Raw genomic sequence first — 16,244 nt, forward strand, 5'->3', positions numbered from 1 at the left:
TTACACAGTTTTTAGCAATATCACAAGGCACAAAACAAGTTCCCTTCCCCAAAGCCTCAACCACTATTAAAGTCAAGGGAGTTTCGCAAGCTGCTGCAGGATACTTACGGTCACAGGCTGCAGAGGTCAAGTCAGGGGTGCAGAGGTCGAGCCAAGAACGAAGAGACCCCCAATCGAAAACACAGCCCCTTTTATATTGTTTTACCTGGCTTTGTCCTGTGATCGGCCAGCCCCTTTTGCATTGAAAAAGGTAAGATTTAAAGTTCCCGCTGGTCCCGCCCCCTTTGAGCCGGTCAGACCTGTCGAGATGGGAGTACCTCCCCTAGGTCCGCCTCCAGTCTGTTTTTTGAGATAACGAGGTTGAGCTCCCTTGAAGATTTTCAAAGACTTCCATCTGCTCCGGAGATAGCTGCTATGTTGATGGGGTGTTGATTGGATTCTGCTCTGGTGGAGGCCAGGTCATTTACATCTGCATGGGGCTATGACCATCCCATTGTCCTGCTTGCAGGCAGGCCCCCTGTGTATTCCCGTGCCCCTTGGTCTGTGTTTTGATCTTATCTCGTTGTCTGGCTCCTTCTTCCTTGTAGCTCCTAGGGGGGGGTTTGTAAATACTTATGTACTTATGTCCCTACTCAGCTCAGCGGGCCAAGCCTGCTGGGAAAACTGGTTCCGTTTTCTTGGCTGAAAAGTCAGTTTACAGTCTCTGAGTTTTTATTCTTGGGCAGTTCCAAAAAGGTCGAATTGCCCGAAAACCTTACATAAGCTGCACCTTCCTGTGTAAAGGAGCTGTATATACACTGCACCTTCCTGTGTAAAGGAGCTGTATATAAGCTGCACCTTCCTGTGTAAAGGAGCTGTATATAAGCTGCACCTTCCTGTGGAAAGGAGCTGTATATAAGCTGCACCTTCCTGTGTAAAGGAGCTGTATATAAGCCGCACCTAACTGTGTAAAGGCGCTGTATATAGACTGCACCTTCCTGTGTAAAGGAGCTGTATATACACTGCACCTTCCTGTGTAAAGGAGCTGTATATAAGCTGCACTTTCCTGAGTAAAGGAGCTGTATATACACTGCACCTTCCTGTGTAAAGGAGCTGTATATAAGCCGCACCTAACTGTGTAAAGGAGCTGTATATAAGCTGCACCTTCCTGTGTAAAGGAGCTGTATATAAGCTGCACCTTCCTGTGTAAAGGAGCTGTATATACACTGCACCTTCCTGTGTAAAGGAGCTGTATATAAGCTGCACCTTCCTGTGTAAAGGAGCTGTATATAAGCTGCACCTTCCTGTGTAAAGGAGCTGTATATACACTGCACCTTCCTGTGTAAAGGAGCTGTATATAAGCTGCACCTTCCTGTGTAAAGGAGCTGTATATAAGCTGCACCTTCCTGAGTAAAGGAGCTGTATATAGACTGCACCTTCCTGAGTAAAGGAGCTGTATATAAGCTGCACCTTCCTGTGTAAAGGAGCTGTATATAAGCTGCACCTTCCTGTGTAAAGGAGCTGTATATACACTGCACCTTCCTGTGTAAAGGAGCTGTATATACACTGCACCTTCCTGTGTAAAGGAGCTGTATATAAGCTGCACCTTCCTGTGTAAAGGAGCTGTATATAAGCTGCACCTTCCTGTGTAAAGGAGCTGTATATAAGCTGCACCTTCCTGAGTAAAGGAGCTGTATATAAGCTGCACCTTCCTGTGTAAAGGAGCTGTATATACACTGCACCTTCCTGTGTAAAGGAGCTGTATATAAGCTGCACCTTCCTGTGTAAAGGAGCTGTATATACACTGCACCTTCCTGTGTAAAGGAGCTGTATATACACTGCACCTTCCTGAGTAAAGGAGCTGTATATACACTGCACCTTCCTGTGTAAAGGAGCTGTATATACACTGCACCTTCCTGTGTAAAGGAGCTGTATATACACTGCACCTTCCTGTGTAAAAGAGCTGTATATAAGCCGCACCTTCCTGTGTAAAGGAGCTGTATATAAGCTGCACCTTCCTGAGTAAAGGAGCTGTATATAAGCCGCACCTAACTGTGTAAAGGAGCTGTATATACACTGCACCTTCCTGTGTAAAGGAGCTGTATATACACTGCACCTTCCTGTGTAAAGGAGCTGTATATACACTGCACCTTCCTGTGTAAAGGAGCTGTATATAAGCCGCACCTTCCTGAGTAAAGGAGCTGTATATAAGCTGCACCTTCCTGTGTAAAGGAGCTGTATATAAGCTGCACCTTCCTGTGTAAAGGAGCTGTATATAAGCTGCACCTTCCTGTGTAAAGGAGCTGTATATAAGCCGCACCTTCCTGTGTAAAGGAGCTGTATATACACTGCACCTTCCTGTGTAAAGGAGCTGTATATACACTGCACCTTCCTGTGTAAAGGAGCTGTATATAAGCTGCACCTTCCTGTGTAAAGGCACTGTAAATAAGCCGCACCTTCCTGTGTAAAAGAGCTGTATATAAGCTGCACCTTCCTATGTAAAGGAGCTGTATATAAGCCGCACCTTCCTGTGTAAAGAACAAAGAAATGTACAGCACAGGAACAGGCCCTTCGGCCCTCCAAGCCCATGCCGACCATGCTGCCCGACTAAACTACAATCTTCTACACTTCCTGGGTCCATATCCCTCTATTCCCATCCTATTCATGTATTTGTCAAGATGCCCCTTAAATGTCACTATCTTCCCTGCTTCCACCACCTCCTCCGGCAGCGAGTTCCAGGCACCCACTACCCTCTGCGTAAAAAACTTGCCTCGTACATCTACTCTCAACCTTGCCCCTCTCACCTTAAACCTATGCCCCCTAGTAATTGACTCCTCTACCCCGGGGAAAAGCCTCTGACTATCCACTCTGTCTATGCCCCTCATAATTTTGTATACCTCTATCAGGTCTCCCCTCAACCTCCTTCGTTCCAGTGAGAACAAACCGAGTTTATTCAACCGGAGCTGTATATACACTGCACCTTCCTGTGTAAAGGAGCTGTATATACACTGCACCTTCCTGTGTAAAGGAGCTGTATATAAGCTGCACCTTCATGAGTAAAGGAGCTGTATATAAGCTGCACCTTCCTGAGTAAAGGAGTTGTATATAAGCTGCATCTTCCTGTGTAAAGGAGCTGTATATAAGCTGCATCTTCCTGTGTAAAGGAGCTGTATATAAGCTGCACCTTCCTATGTAAAGGAGCTGTATATAAGCCGCACCTTCCTGTGTAAAAGAGCTGTATATAAGCTGCACTTTCCTGTGTAAAGGAGCTGTATATACGCTGCACCTTCCTGTGTAAAGAGAGAGTGACCTATCCAGGTTTGCTGATGATACAAAACCTGGTGGGAAGCCTGGCTGCGAGGAGGAGATAGAGCCTGCAAAGGAATGTAGACGAGTGAGTGAGTGAGCGATAAGGGGGTGACCGATGGAGTATATGTGGAGACAGATGAGGCTATCACCTCTGGGAGGAAGCAGAAAGAAATGAGAAATTATCAGTGTGCAGAGGGATTTGGGTGTCCTTGTGCACAGAACACAGCAGGTTAACATGGAGGTACAGCGAGTAATTGGGATGTCCCATGGTATGTTGGCCTTTATTGCAGGGCAGGGTGAGTCAGAGCGGAAGAGTGAGGCAAGGCGAGTCCAAATTTTGGTTTCTGCGCCTGAAAATGGATGTGGCTGCCTTCGGAAGAAGTGTAGCAAAGGTGCTCTGGATTCATACAATCCCAACAGTGCAGAAGAAGGCCAATCGGCCCATCGAGTCTCTGAAAGAGCACCAAACCTAGGCCCATTTCCCATGCCCAATCCTGGTAACCTCAACTTTGGACATTTATGGGGCAATTTATCATTGGCCAATCCACCTAACCTGCACATCTTTGTGACTGGGAGGAAACCCACGCAGACACGGGGAGAACGTGCAGACTCCGCACAGACAGTCACCCAAGACCTGAATTGAACCCTGGTGTGCAGCAGTGTTAGAACATAGAACATAGAACAATACAGCGCAGTACAGGCCCTTCGGCCCACGATGTTGCACCGAAACAAAAGCCATCCAACCTACACTATGCCATTATCATCCATATGTTTATCCAATAAACTTTTAAATGCCCTCAATGTTGGCGAGTTCACTACTGTAGCAGGTAGGGCATTCCACGGCCTCACTACTCTTTGCGTAAAGAACCTACCTCTGACCTCTGTCCTATATCTATTACCCCTCAGTTTAAAGTTATGTCCCCTCGTGCCAGCCATATCCATCCGCGGGAGAAGGCTCTCACTGTCCACCCTATCCAACCCCCTGATCATTTTGTATGCCTCTATTAAGTCTCCTCTTAACCTTCTTCTCTCCAACGAAAACAACCTCAAGTCCATCAGCCTTTCCTCGTAAGATTTTCCCTCCATACCAGGCAACATCCTGGTAAATCTCCTCTGCACCCGCTCCAAAGCCTCCACGTCCTTCCTATAATGCGGTGACCAGAACTGTACGCAATACTCCAAATGCGGCCGTACCAGAGTTCTGTACAGCTGCAACATGACCTCCCGACTCCGGAACTCAATCCCTCTACCAATAAAGGCCAACACTCCATAGGCCTTCTTCACAACCCTATCAACCTGGGTGGCAACTTTCAGGGATCTATGTACATGGACACCTAGATCCCTCTGCTCATCCACACTTTCAAGAACTTTACCATTAGCCAAATATTCCGCATTCCTGTTATTCCTTCCAAAGTGAATCACCTCACACTTCTCTACATTAAACTCCATTTGCCACCTCTCGGCCCAGCTCTGCAGCTTATCTATATCCCTCTGTAATCTGCTACATCCTTCCACACTATCGACAACACCACCGACTTTAGTATCGTCTGCAAATTTACTCACCCACCCTTCTGCGCCTTCCTCTAGGTCATTGATAAAAATGACAAACAGCAACGGCCCCAGAACAGATCCTTGTGGTACTCCACTTGTGACTGTACTCCATTCTGAACATTTCCCATCAACCACCACCCTCTGTCTTCTTTCAGCTAGCCAATTTCTGATCCACATCTCTAAATCACCCTCAATCCCCAGCCTCCGTATTTTTTGCAATAGCCTACCGTGGGGAACCTTATCAAACGCTTTGCTGAAATCCATATACACCACATCAACTGCTCTACCCTCGTCTACCTGTTCAGTCACCTTCTCAAAGAACTCAATAAGGTTTGTGAGGCATGACCTACCCTTCACAAAGCCATGCTGACTATACCTGATCATATTATTCCTATCTAGATGATTATAAATCTTGTCTCTTATAATCCCCTCCAAGACTTTACCCACTACAGACGTGAGGCTCACCGTGTTAACCACTGTGCCAACGTGCCACCCTGGGCAAGCAGAGTTATCAGGTGGGGGTAGGTTGTGTGGAAAGAGCTTTATGCTGTGTGACATGTAGAAGAATGAGAGGCGATCTCGTGGAGAGATGTAGAACTCTGAGATGATGTGGCAGGGTAGGCACCAAAAGGCTGTTTCTCCTGACTGGAGAGGCTAACTCCCGCAGGATATAGGATCAGGATTGGACCATGACCAGTTCGGAATGAGATGAGGAGAAATGTCGTTTTCTGAAGGCTGTGAATCTTTGTGAACTTTCTACCCCAGAGAGCTCTGGTTGGGCAGTGGTTGAGTACATTCAAGATGGGGAGATTACTGAACTCTCGAGGAAATTGAGAGATATGGGACTGGGCGAGAAAGTGGTCCAAAATCAACCATGACCTTATTAAATGCAGGGTCGGGCTCAAAGGCCCAAGGTTCCTTATGCTTGGCTGCTATTTTGTGTCCTGGCTGTAGTGAGTGGGTGTCATTGCTCGAGGATGGTAACATGCTCCAGTTGTGGTCATGCCAAGACCCAGAACCTATATCCCATGGCAGAGCCTTGTAAATGTTCTCTGTTTGTCCCTTTCATCACTTGACTAGTTTAATTTCTTTTTGCCCCCTTATTTATATTTTCCATGTGGAGAACTTTAACTTACTCCCTACATCTGCAGTTATACATACTCAATTTAAGTTAACCAATATAGTTCAAAGACCACTTATAAATAAAGTTCACAATCAGGTTTACTCGCTTTTCTCTGTGAGGAGGCCTTGGAGAGAACCTTTCAGGAGCCAGCTCAAGACACTTCTGTTCAACTTAAAATCCTATGGCAAACTGAAACTACGGACAGATTTGGCTCCTCCCCTTAATTACATCTTCACTACGCTAAACATAAGGCATTCTACTGACTCCTTCCACAAGATATCTCATGGTCTGGTTATCCAGGACCAAAACAAAATCCCTCAAATTATCTACGCTCCAGGGATCCTCCAAAAACAATATTCCATCAGCCCACCATTTGCAATAAGTAAATGGTTAAAATCAATGATCGCCTCGTTTTTACAACCCCTTAATCACAGCATTAGCAGACATACTGGCTGTTTGTACCTTAAACCCGCTTTTTAAGACCATTACTGCACAAATATAAAATGTAACAATTTTTTACATTCTATTCCATGAGTGACAGCTTCTCTCAATTGGGGGACTCTTTCTAAACTATTTGGCTGATCTTGATCCTTCCCTTCGGAGGAGAGTTTGCCCCTCGGGCCTTGTCTGCCTTTGCCTGAGATTCCTTTGCAATCTGCTGGAAGCGACACTGCTGCGAGCCCATTCGCGGGTGGTTCCAGTTCCCTCTCACTGCCAAGTAACCGTAACAGATGCCGAGTGAGCAGAGTTGCTGAAGCTCAGTTTTAAAGGACCGATGAAAAACTTTATGGAGTAAGGGAGGAGGAAGTGTTCAAATGAGTCAAGGATTAAAAATAAGTAGAATAATAACCACGGGGGATTTTAACTGCCCTGATATTAATTCGACACGTGCATAAGTTCATAAGATATCGGAGCCGAATTCGGCCATTTGGCCCATCAAATCTGCTCCGCCATTCGACCGTGGCTGATCGCATCCTGGCCTTAACTCCACCGTCCTGCCCGTTTTCCATAACCCTTCAACCCGTTTCCAATTAAAAATCTGCCTAACTAGTGGTTAGCACTGCTGCCTCACAGCGCTGAGGGCCCGGGTTCGAATCCCGGCCCTGGTCACTGTCCTTGTGGAGTTTGCACATTCTCCCCGTGTTTGCGTGGGTTTCACCCCCACAACCCAAAGATGTGTAGGTTAGGTGGATTGGCCATGCTAAATGGCCCCTGAATTGGGGGTAAAAAAATAATTGGTTTGTTATAACCTGCCTGCTTACCATTGGCTGGGGACTAATGACAACCCCACAATCCTGTGGGAGTATGAGCTTCCCCAATGAGGGGGGGGCGGAGAAATCATTAGCAGATTCCCTGTATAAATAAAGTTGGCCAGTTTGGAACCAGCAGGAAGCAGTAAGCAGCAAGCGACGTTGCTGCTGTTGTGTGTATATATATATATATATATGTTATTGTCAATAAATGTTATTTCATTGTATGCTTGAAACTCGAGCTGGATTCTTCGTGGCCCTCACAAAACTGGCGACGAGGATGGGATGCATCCCCGTATGGTATTGGGCCCGTCCTGTCCCACAAGGTGGAGAACGGTGCCGAGCGACCGATAGCTTTCGTCTCCCGCACATTGACTGCAGAGGAGAAAAAAAAGTACGCGCAGATCGAGAAGGAGGGCCTGGCAGTGGTTTTTGCGGTGAAACGCTTCCACCAGTATGTGTATGGCCGCCATTTCACTATCGTGACTGATCATAAGCCTCTGCTGCGACTTTTCAGAGAGGATAAGCCAATACCGCCCATTGCTTCCGCACGGATTCAGCGCTGGGCTTTGTTGCTCGCTGCATACGAGTATTCTCTGGAGCACAAACCAGGTACGCAGATTGCAAATGCCGACGCACTGAGCCGATTGCCTTTATCGACCGGCCCCATGTCGACCCCCACGACCAGTGAGGTGGTTGCAACCCTAAATGTTATGGACACCTTGCCTGTCACGGTATCACAGATCCGTGAGTGGACCCAGACGGAGCCAGTCCTGTCAAAGGTTCGGCACATAGTCCTCTATGGTGGGCAGCATAGACAGCTCCCAGGCGAGTTGCGGGCATTTTCCTCCAAGCTGTCAGAATTCAGCGTGGAAGACGGTATCCTCTTGTGGGGGCTGCATGTGATTGTCCCGGAAAAAGGCCAGGAGCTGATACTAAGAGACTTGCACAATGGGCATCCAGGTGTGACCAAAATGAAAATGTTGGCCTGGAGTTATGTCTGGTGGCCAGGCCTCGACACCGACATTGAGAAGGTGGCCCAAAACTGCTCCATTTGTCAGGAGCATCAGAAGCTCCCGCCGGCCGCGCCCCTACATCACTGGGAATGGCCAGGGCGGCCTTGGGCACGCTTGCATGCAGATTTCACAGGCCGTTTTCAGGGATCCATGTTCCTTTTATTCATCGACTCCCAGTCTAAATGGCTAGAGGTGCATAAGATGCAGGGGACAACGTCCTGCGCAACAATTGAGAAGATGCGTTTGTCTTTTAGTACGCATGGCCTCCCCGAGGTGCTGGTCACGGATAACGGCACTCCATTCACGAGTGAGGAGTTTGCGAGGTTCACGAAGATGAACGGCATCCGCCATATCCGCACTGCCCCTTACCACCCGGCTTCAAATGGGTTGGCAGAGTGCGCAGTGCAGACATTCAAACGAGGCCTAAAGAAGCAGTCTTCCGGATCAATAGACACAAGACTGGCTCGCTTTTTGTTTTCGTATAGGACCACCCCCCATGCAGTGACTGGGGTAGCTCCCGCAGAACTCCTAATGGGCCGGAGACTTCGCACCCACCTTAGTATGGTTTTCCCGGACACTGGCGCAAAGGTACGCCGCACACAAGAACGGCAGGGACAGGGATTTTCTCGGCATCGGCCGATTCGGCAGTTTGCGCCCGGTGATCCCGTGTTCGTTAGCAATTTTTCTGGTGGTGCCCACTGGGTTCCTGGCGTAATCTTTCGCCAAACGGGCCCTATATCTTACCAGGTGCAAGTCCAGGGTCATCTCCAGCGCAAACATGTAGACCACGTTCGGTCCAGAAGACTATCCCCTCAAAAGATTCCCCGCCCCCGGAGCTCATTTCTACAGCTGCAGAAACCAGAGACAAGGGAAGGTAGTCCGCACAATCTTCCACTGGTGCCTCACTCGAAGCCTGCACAGGTCGTTACGGAACCGAATGGAGATAGAGACGCTGACATGACGGAGGCAGCAGACTCTGACTCCGAGATGGAGACACAGGATGCATCAGAGGGGGAATCCTCGGGCCCACGGGCCGTGGATGTACAACCGCGCCGTTCATCACGGAAGCGCCGGTCTCCGTCTCGTTACACGCCGCCTGATCCAGCGCCGCGTGCAAATGGTGTCCGGCCTGCGGCAAAACGAGTCCGACGCCCTCCTTCGCCAGGGTCTTCGGTGGATTCCTTGGACTTTGGGGGGGATGTTATAACCTGTCTGCTTACCACTGGCTGGGGACTAATGACAATCCCACAATCCTGTGGGAGTATGAGCTTCCCCAATGAGGGGGGCAGAGAAATCATTAGCAGACTCCCTGTATAAATAAAGCTGGCCAGTTTGGAACCAGCAGGAAGGAGTGTGCAGCAAGCGAGGTTGCTGCTGTTGTGTGTATATATGTTATTGTAAATAAATGTTATTTCTTTTATCCTTGAAACTCGTGCTGGATTCTTCGTGGCCCTTACAAAATGGGTACTCTAAACTTATATATTTTTTAAAAATCTGCCTAACTCCTCCTTGCACCACACTCTGGGGAGGGAAATTCCACAGATTCACAACCCTTTGGGAGAAGTAGTTTCTCCTCAAATCTGTTATAACTTTGCTACCTCTTATTCTAAGATTATGACCCCTCGTTCTAGAATGAACAAAGAACAAAGAAAAGTACAGCACAGGAACAGGCCCTTCGGCCCTCCAAGACTGTGCCGACCATGCTGCCCGACTAAACTACAATCTTCTACACTTCCAGGGTCCGTATCCCTCTATTCCCATCCTATTCATGTATTTGTCAAGATGCCCCTTAAATGTCACTATCGTCCCTGCTTCCACCACCTCCTCCGGTAGCGAGTTCCAGGCACCCACTACCTTCTGTGTAAAAAGACCTGCCTCGCACATCTCCTCTAAGCCTTGCCCCTCTCACCTTAAACCGATGCCCCCTAGTAATCGACCCCTCTACCCTGGGGAGATGTCTCTGACTATCCACTCTGTCTATGCCCCTCATAATTTTGTAGACCTCTATCAGGTCACCCCTCAACCTCCGTCATTCCAGTGAGAACATACCGAGTTTATTCAACCGCTCCTCATAGCTAATGCCCTCCATACCAGGCAACATCCTGGTAAATTTCTTCTGCACCCTCTCTAAAGCCTCCACATCCTTCTGGTAGTGTGGCGACCAGAATTGAACAATAGACTCCAAGTGTGGCCTAACTAAGGTCCTATACAACTGCAACATGACTTGCCAATTTTTATACTCAATGCCCCGGCCAATGAAGGCAAGCATGCCGTATGCCGTCTTGACTACCTTCTCCACCTGTGTTGTGTCCTGTCTTGAGGGTTTTACCATTCACTGTATATTCCCTACCTGCATTAGACCTTCCAAAATGCATACCTCACATTTGTCCGGATTAAACTCCATCTGCCATCTCTCCGCCCAAGTCTCCAAACAATCTAAATCCTGCTGTATTCTCTGACAGTCCTCATCGCTATCCGCAATTCCACCAACCTCTGTGTCGTCTGCAAACTTACTAATCAGACCAGTTACATTTTCCTCCAAATCATTTTTTATACTACGGACAGCAAAGGTCCCAGCACTGATCCCTGTGGAACACCACTGGTCACAGCCCTCCAATTAGAAAAGCACCCTTCCATTGCTACTCTCTGCCCTCTATGACCTAGCCAGTTCTGTATCCATCTTGCCAGATCCCTGATCCCGTGTGACTTCACCTTTTGTACCAGTCTACCATGAGGGACCTTGTCAAAGGCCTTACTGAAGTCCATATAGACAACATCCACTGCCTTACCTGCATCAATCATCTTTGTGACCTCCTCGAAAAACTCTATCAAGTTAGTGAGACACGACCTCCCCTTCACAAAACCATGCTGCCTCTCGCTAATACGTCCATTTGCTTCCAAATGGAAGTAGATCCTGTCTCGAAGAATTCTCTCCAGTAATTTCCCTACCACTGAAGTAAGGCTCACCGGCCTGTAGTTCCCTGGATTACCCTTGCTACCCTTCTTAAACAGAGGAACAACATTGGCTATTCTCCAGTCCTCCGGGACATCCCCTGAAGACGGTGAGGATACAAAGATTTCTATCAAGGCCTCAGCAATTTCCTCTCTAGCCTCCTTCAGTATTCTGGGGTAGATCCCATCAGGCCCTGGGGACTTATCTACCTTAATATTTTTCAAGACACCCAACACCTCGTCTTTTTGGATCTCAATGTGACCCAGGCTATCTACACACCCTTCTCCAGATTCAACAAGAGGAAGCATCAGCTCCATGTCTACTTTATCCATACCTTTATTCATCTTGTATATCTCAATTTGACCTCCTCTCATTCTTCTAAACTCTAGAGTGGATAGGCCTAAACTGTTCAATCTCTCCTCATACGACAAACCTCCATCTGGAATCTAGTGAACCTCCTCTGAACTGCCTCCAATGTCGCTACATCTTTCCTCAAATAAGGGGACCAAAACTGTGCACAATACTCCAGGTGCGTTCTCACCAATGCCTTGTATAGTTACAGCAACATTCCTTACCTTTATACTCTACTCCTTTTGCTATAAATGCCAACATTCAGCTAAAGAGAATAAATGACCTAGAGGAGGGCGCAGAAGGGTGGGCGAGTAAATTTGCAGACGACACTAAAGTCGGTGGTGTTGTCGACAATGCGGAAGGATGTTGCAGGTTACAGAGGGACATAGATAAGCTGCAGAGCTGGGCTGAGAGGTGGCAAATGGAGTTTAATGTAGAGAAGTGTGAGTGATTCACTTTGGAAGGAATAACAGGAATGCGGAATATTTGGCTAATGGTAAAGTTCTTGGAAGTGTGGATGAGCAGAGGGATCTAGGTGTCCATGTACATAGATCCCTGAAAGTTGCCACCCAGGTTGATAGGGTTGTGAAGAAGGCCTATGGAGTGTTGGCCTTTATTGGTAGAGGGATTGAATTCCGGAGTCAGGAGGTCATGTTGCAGCTGTACAGAACTCTGGTACGGCCGCATTTGGAGTATTGCGTACAGTTCTGGTCACCTCATTATAGGTAGGACGTGAAAGCTTTGGAACGGGTGCAGAGGAGATTTACCAGGATGTTGCCTGGTATGGAGGGAAAATCTTATGAGGAAAGGCTGATGGACTTGAGGTTGTTTTCGTTAGAGAGAAGAAGGTTAAGAGGAGACTTAATAGAGGCATACAAAATGATCAGGGGGTTAGATAGGGTGGACAGTGAGAGCCTTCTCCCGTGGATGGAAATGGCTAGCACGAGGGGACATAGCCTTAAACTGAGGGGTAATAGATATAGGACAGAGGTCAGAGGTAGGTTCTTTACGCAAAGAGTGGTGAGGCCGTGGAATGCCCTACCTGCAACAGTAGTGAACTCGCCAACATTGAGGGCATTTAAAAGTTTATTGGATAAGAATATGGATGATAATGGCATAGTGTAGGTTAGATGGCTTTTGTTTTTTGACTTCCCATGTCGGTGCAACATCGTGGGCCGAAGGGCCTGTACTGCGCTGTATCGTTCTATGTTCTAACCCTCTATTGATGCCGATACCTTTATTCATCCATGGAATCTCACTAGTGTTTAATTTGTTCTTTCCTTTTCATGGGGAGTTTCTTTTTCCTGGAATCTGTCGAACACCAGTTTCAATGTTTCGCATTGTTGTTCGAAATTGTTGTCTGTCGATGGTTGCCCATTTAATTTTCCCAAGCTTTAATCTCAGTTTCCTCAAAAGTAGCTTCTCTCCGATCTGTTAATCTGGCTTTTGTCACAATGATGTCCTTTTTGCTGTCATCACCTCAAAGCATAAGATATTAGGATCACTATTGCCTAGATGTTCCTCTATTTCTACTTCTTTTATCTGGTCTGGTTCATTCACCATTACTGGATCCAACTGTGAATTAACCCCTGTTGTCCTTTTTATCCGAGTGCTGGAACTCCATTCTTTTATCCTCTTTAGCTGAATGTTAGGAAGGAGGCAAACATTAAGCGCATCCACAGCTGGGGATTCCTAAAAGGAAACGCAAAGAAATTAAGAAGGAAGGAAAAAATAAACACAGTTGGGAAGGCAACGAGCAATTGTGAAATTAAGTTATCTACAAGTGCAAAGCAGTAAAATATTTTGCAGGCACGTCAGTTTAAAAAAGAAAGAAAGGTGTAATGGGAATAGGATAGTTAAGGGATAGACAGGATAATACACTGACAACCTTTGACCCAGATGCAGTACAGTAAGGAGAATTTTTGTTTTCTTTAAAATATCTCTGGAATCTAACTTTTTAAGAACGTTTGAAAAGAGTCTAGAAGGGGATAAATTGTTATTTCTTTCCATTATACTGAGCCATGTGACCTGGCAATCCTTGACCTGGAAGCAATGCCAACAGGAAATAAGTTAAGAAATGAACTTGTGACGGACAGACGCAAAGGAGAGCTGCAAGCAGGGGAGCTGGAGGACGAGGGCACAGATGCAGATAGGGACAGCAAAAAAAGAACACGCAACTCTTGTGGGGCAAAGCAGAAAATCACTCTTGAGAAGACCGTCAGCTTTTCTGTTTTGTCGGAAAAGGAGACACGAGCTCCTGTACAAGCTGGCTAAAGAAGGTCTAAACCTGGGAAGTTGGGTGGATAACTCCGATGCTAAAGAGCTGAGTGTCTTCTCAAAAGTGGCCAAACCGTGATCCGGTGTGTTATTGGTTGGTCAGTTCCAGAGGAACCCTGGAAATTATACCTTCGCCTGTTGGGACCTGAGGGAGGGAAAGTTTGTAGAAATCTGCCGAGCTGACGATAATCATACCCAAGGAACTCAAATGTCAAGCCTCTTGTCAGATCGGATACCCGGCAAGGATAAAGAGCAGCATATTGTGGAACCGTGTAGTTAAATAGTGACACATTTGTGCAGAGGGCTGGGAGTGCTGCGGTTGTATAAGCCACCTCTGTTGTATTGTCTGCTTAAAGAGTAATTTGCCTGTTTATTTGAAGTATACTTTGAAGTATCATTTGAATGGAAGGACACCAGCCTAGGCTCTTTTTAAAAAGAAAAGTGGCGGGTGAGATAGCCGATGCATTCGTGTTAATTTCCCAAAGCTCCCTGAATTCGGGGGATGTTCCCGAATATAGCAAATGTAACTCAAAAAGTTCAAAAAGGGCAGGAGAGAGACAGAAGGCAGGAAACTACAGGCTGGTTCGCTTAACCTCTGTCAAAAGTAAAATGTCAAAGGCCTAATATTCAAGTGTGTGAGAAAGGAACTAACTTTATTTATTTTTAAAATACATAAGCTTGCTGCTTGGTTATTTAAGTTGACTTTATCACTCCAATAGCAAGAAAATGCACACACACATGGGGACAAATATATTTGATCACACGCAATAGGTCAGTGATAGGAGTTATGCGAAAACCTATATTGAATCGTGGGTGGGTCACACTTCTATTGCGTGCAGTTGGAGTCACCATTATATAAAAAGCGGGTAAGCGTTCTCCAAGGCGGCCTCCAGGACGCGCAATAACGCAGAATCGCCGAGCAGAAGCTTATAGCTAAGTTCCGCACACATGAGTACGGCCTCAACCGGGACCTGGGATTCATGTCGCATTACATTCATCCCCCACCATCTGGCCTGGGCTTGCGAAATGCTACCAACTGTCCTGGTTTGAGACAATTCACACCTCTTTAACCTGGGATTATCCCCCTCTCCAGTCGCTCCGTCTGGACCTGTAAAGACTTAATTACCTGCAAAGACTCACATTCAAAGTATCGTCTTGCATCTTTGACTTTGACTATATACACTGTGTTTCTGGAACCCACCTCTTCACTCACCTGAGGAAGGAGCAGTGCTCCGAAAGCTAGTGATTCCAAACAAACCTGTTGGACTTTAACCTGGTGTTGTAGGACTTCTTATTGTGCTCACCCCAGTCCAAACGCCGGCATCTCCACATCATAAAAAGGAAATGGAGGCACTGGATAGGTACAGGGGAGATTTAAATGGGCGATACCAGAAATGAAGGGGTATATATATATCAGGAAAGGATTGACAGGTTGGGACTCTCCTGCTGAATTAGGGAGGCTGTGGGGTTCTGTTAGAGTTCTGAATACAGAGAGGATATTTCCGCTTCGGGGTGAGAGCAGAACCATAAGCCATTGATATAAGATTGGACCAAGAAATCTAAAATGAGTTTGAGAAGAGTGATGAGAAGGCACTGCCACTGGGCGCCAGGCAAGCAAATGGGGGGGGGAGAGGGAGCTGATAGATTCAGACGTGGAAGGATGGGGGCAGGTTTGAGTGGACGATGGACACTGACATGGGTTGGCTGGGCTGAATGGCCTGTGTCTGTGTATCCTTTGTAACGAGTGGATAGGCCTCTCACACCGATGGTTGCATTGTTCTTGATGAAGACAAATGGAGTTGACACTGGGCTGAGTGTGCCCCTACTGACCGTACTGATGGAGTTCCTCTGTTTTCAGAGACCTGTCATTTGAAAAGTTGTCCTTTGAGAATGATGAACCTTCAAGCACGCCTCGGAAAGCGTCACTGGAGTCGAGGGGCAGTTCCAGCGGCGATAAACCAAGTCAGGTTAGAAGCTATCCTGTTTTTATTCGTACAATTTCAGAAGCAGCTTGCCCGTGAATAGGTGCAGTTAATAGATTCCACAGTAAAACGTAACCTCTTTAACATGTCCCTGTCTCCCAAGTTCATGTCTGCGTTTCCCGTGACTCGCTGGACCTCTCCATTCAGATTTCCAGCGGGCACCAAAGCCACAGATTGTATTTTGTAAATTTCCGCATGGGGCCCCTCTGCAATCCACATTTTTGCACCGTCACCAAGACCACCTGGTTCCCCTCCATAGCATTGCCTGACTTTACCCCGTCCAGTGAATTGGCCGATGTTCACCTTATCTGTCCCTTTGTTCCATCTGGCCCTTGGCTGTTCCAATGTGCGACCGGCTGTACCCCCCCCCCCCCCCCCCCCCCCGCCCCCCACACCCCACAATTTACCCATTGTAACTTCTGCTGAAAATCACTTGCAATGACATCTCATCCA

At 47.1% G+C, this 16,244-nt stretch overlaps 1 protein-coding gene across 1 annotated transcript in view; it reads left to right on the forward strand.

Annotated features, from left to right (window-relative positions):
- The window catches only part of pkn1a (protein kinase N1a), a 352,058-nt gene that overhangs the window by 255,092 nt on the left and 80,722 nt on the right, over window positions 1–16,244 (forward strand). The window contains exon 12 of the mRNA XM_072491284.1: window positions 15,668–15,776. Within this exon, the coding sequence (XP_072347385.1) occupies window positions 15,668–15,776 (109 nt within the window). The remainder of the gene's footprint in view (window positions 1–15,667; window positions 15,777–16,244) is intronic.

This window comes from Scyliorhinus torazame, chromosome 27 (assembly GCF_047496885.1).
Source record: "Scyliorhinus torazame isolate Kashiwa2021f chromosome 27, sScyTor2.1, whole genome shotgun sequence".
Taxonomy (NCBI): domain Eukaryota; kingdom Metazoa; phylum Chordata; class Chondrichthyes; order Carcharhiniformes; family Scyliorhinidae; genus Scyliorhinus; species Scyliorhinus torazame.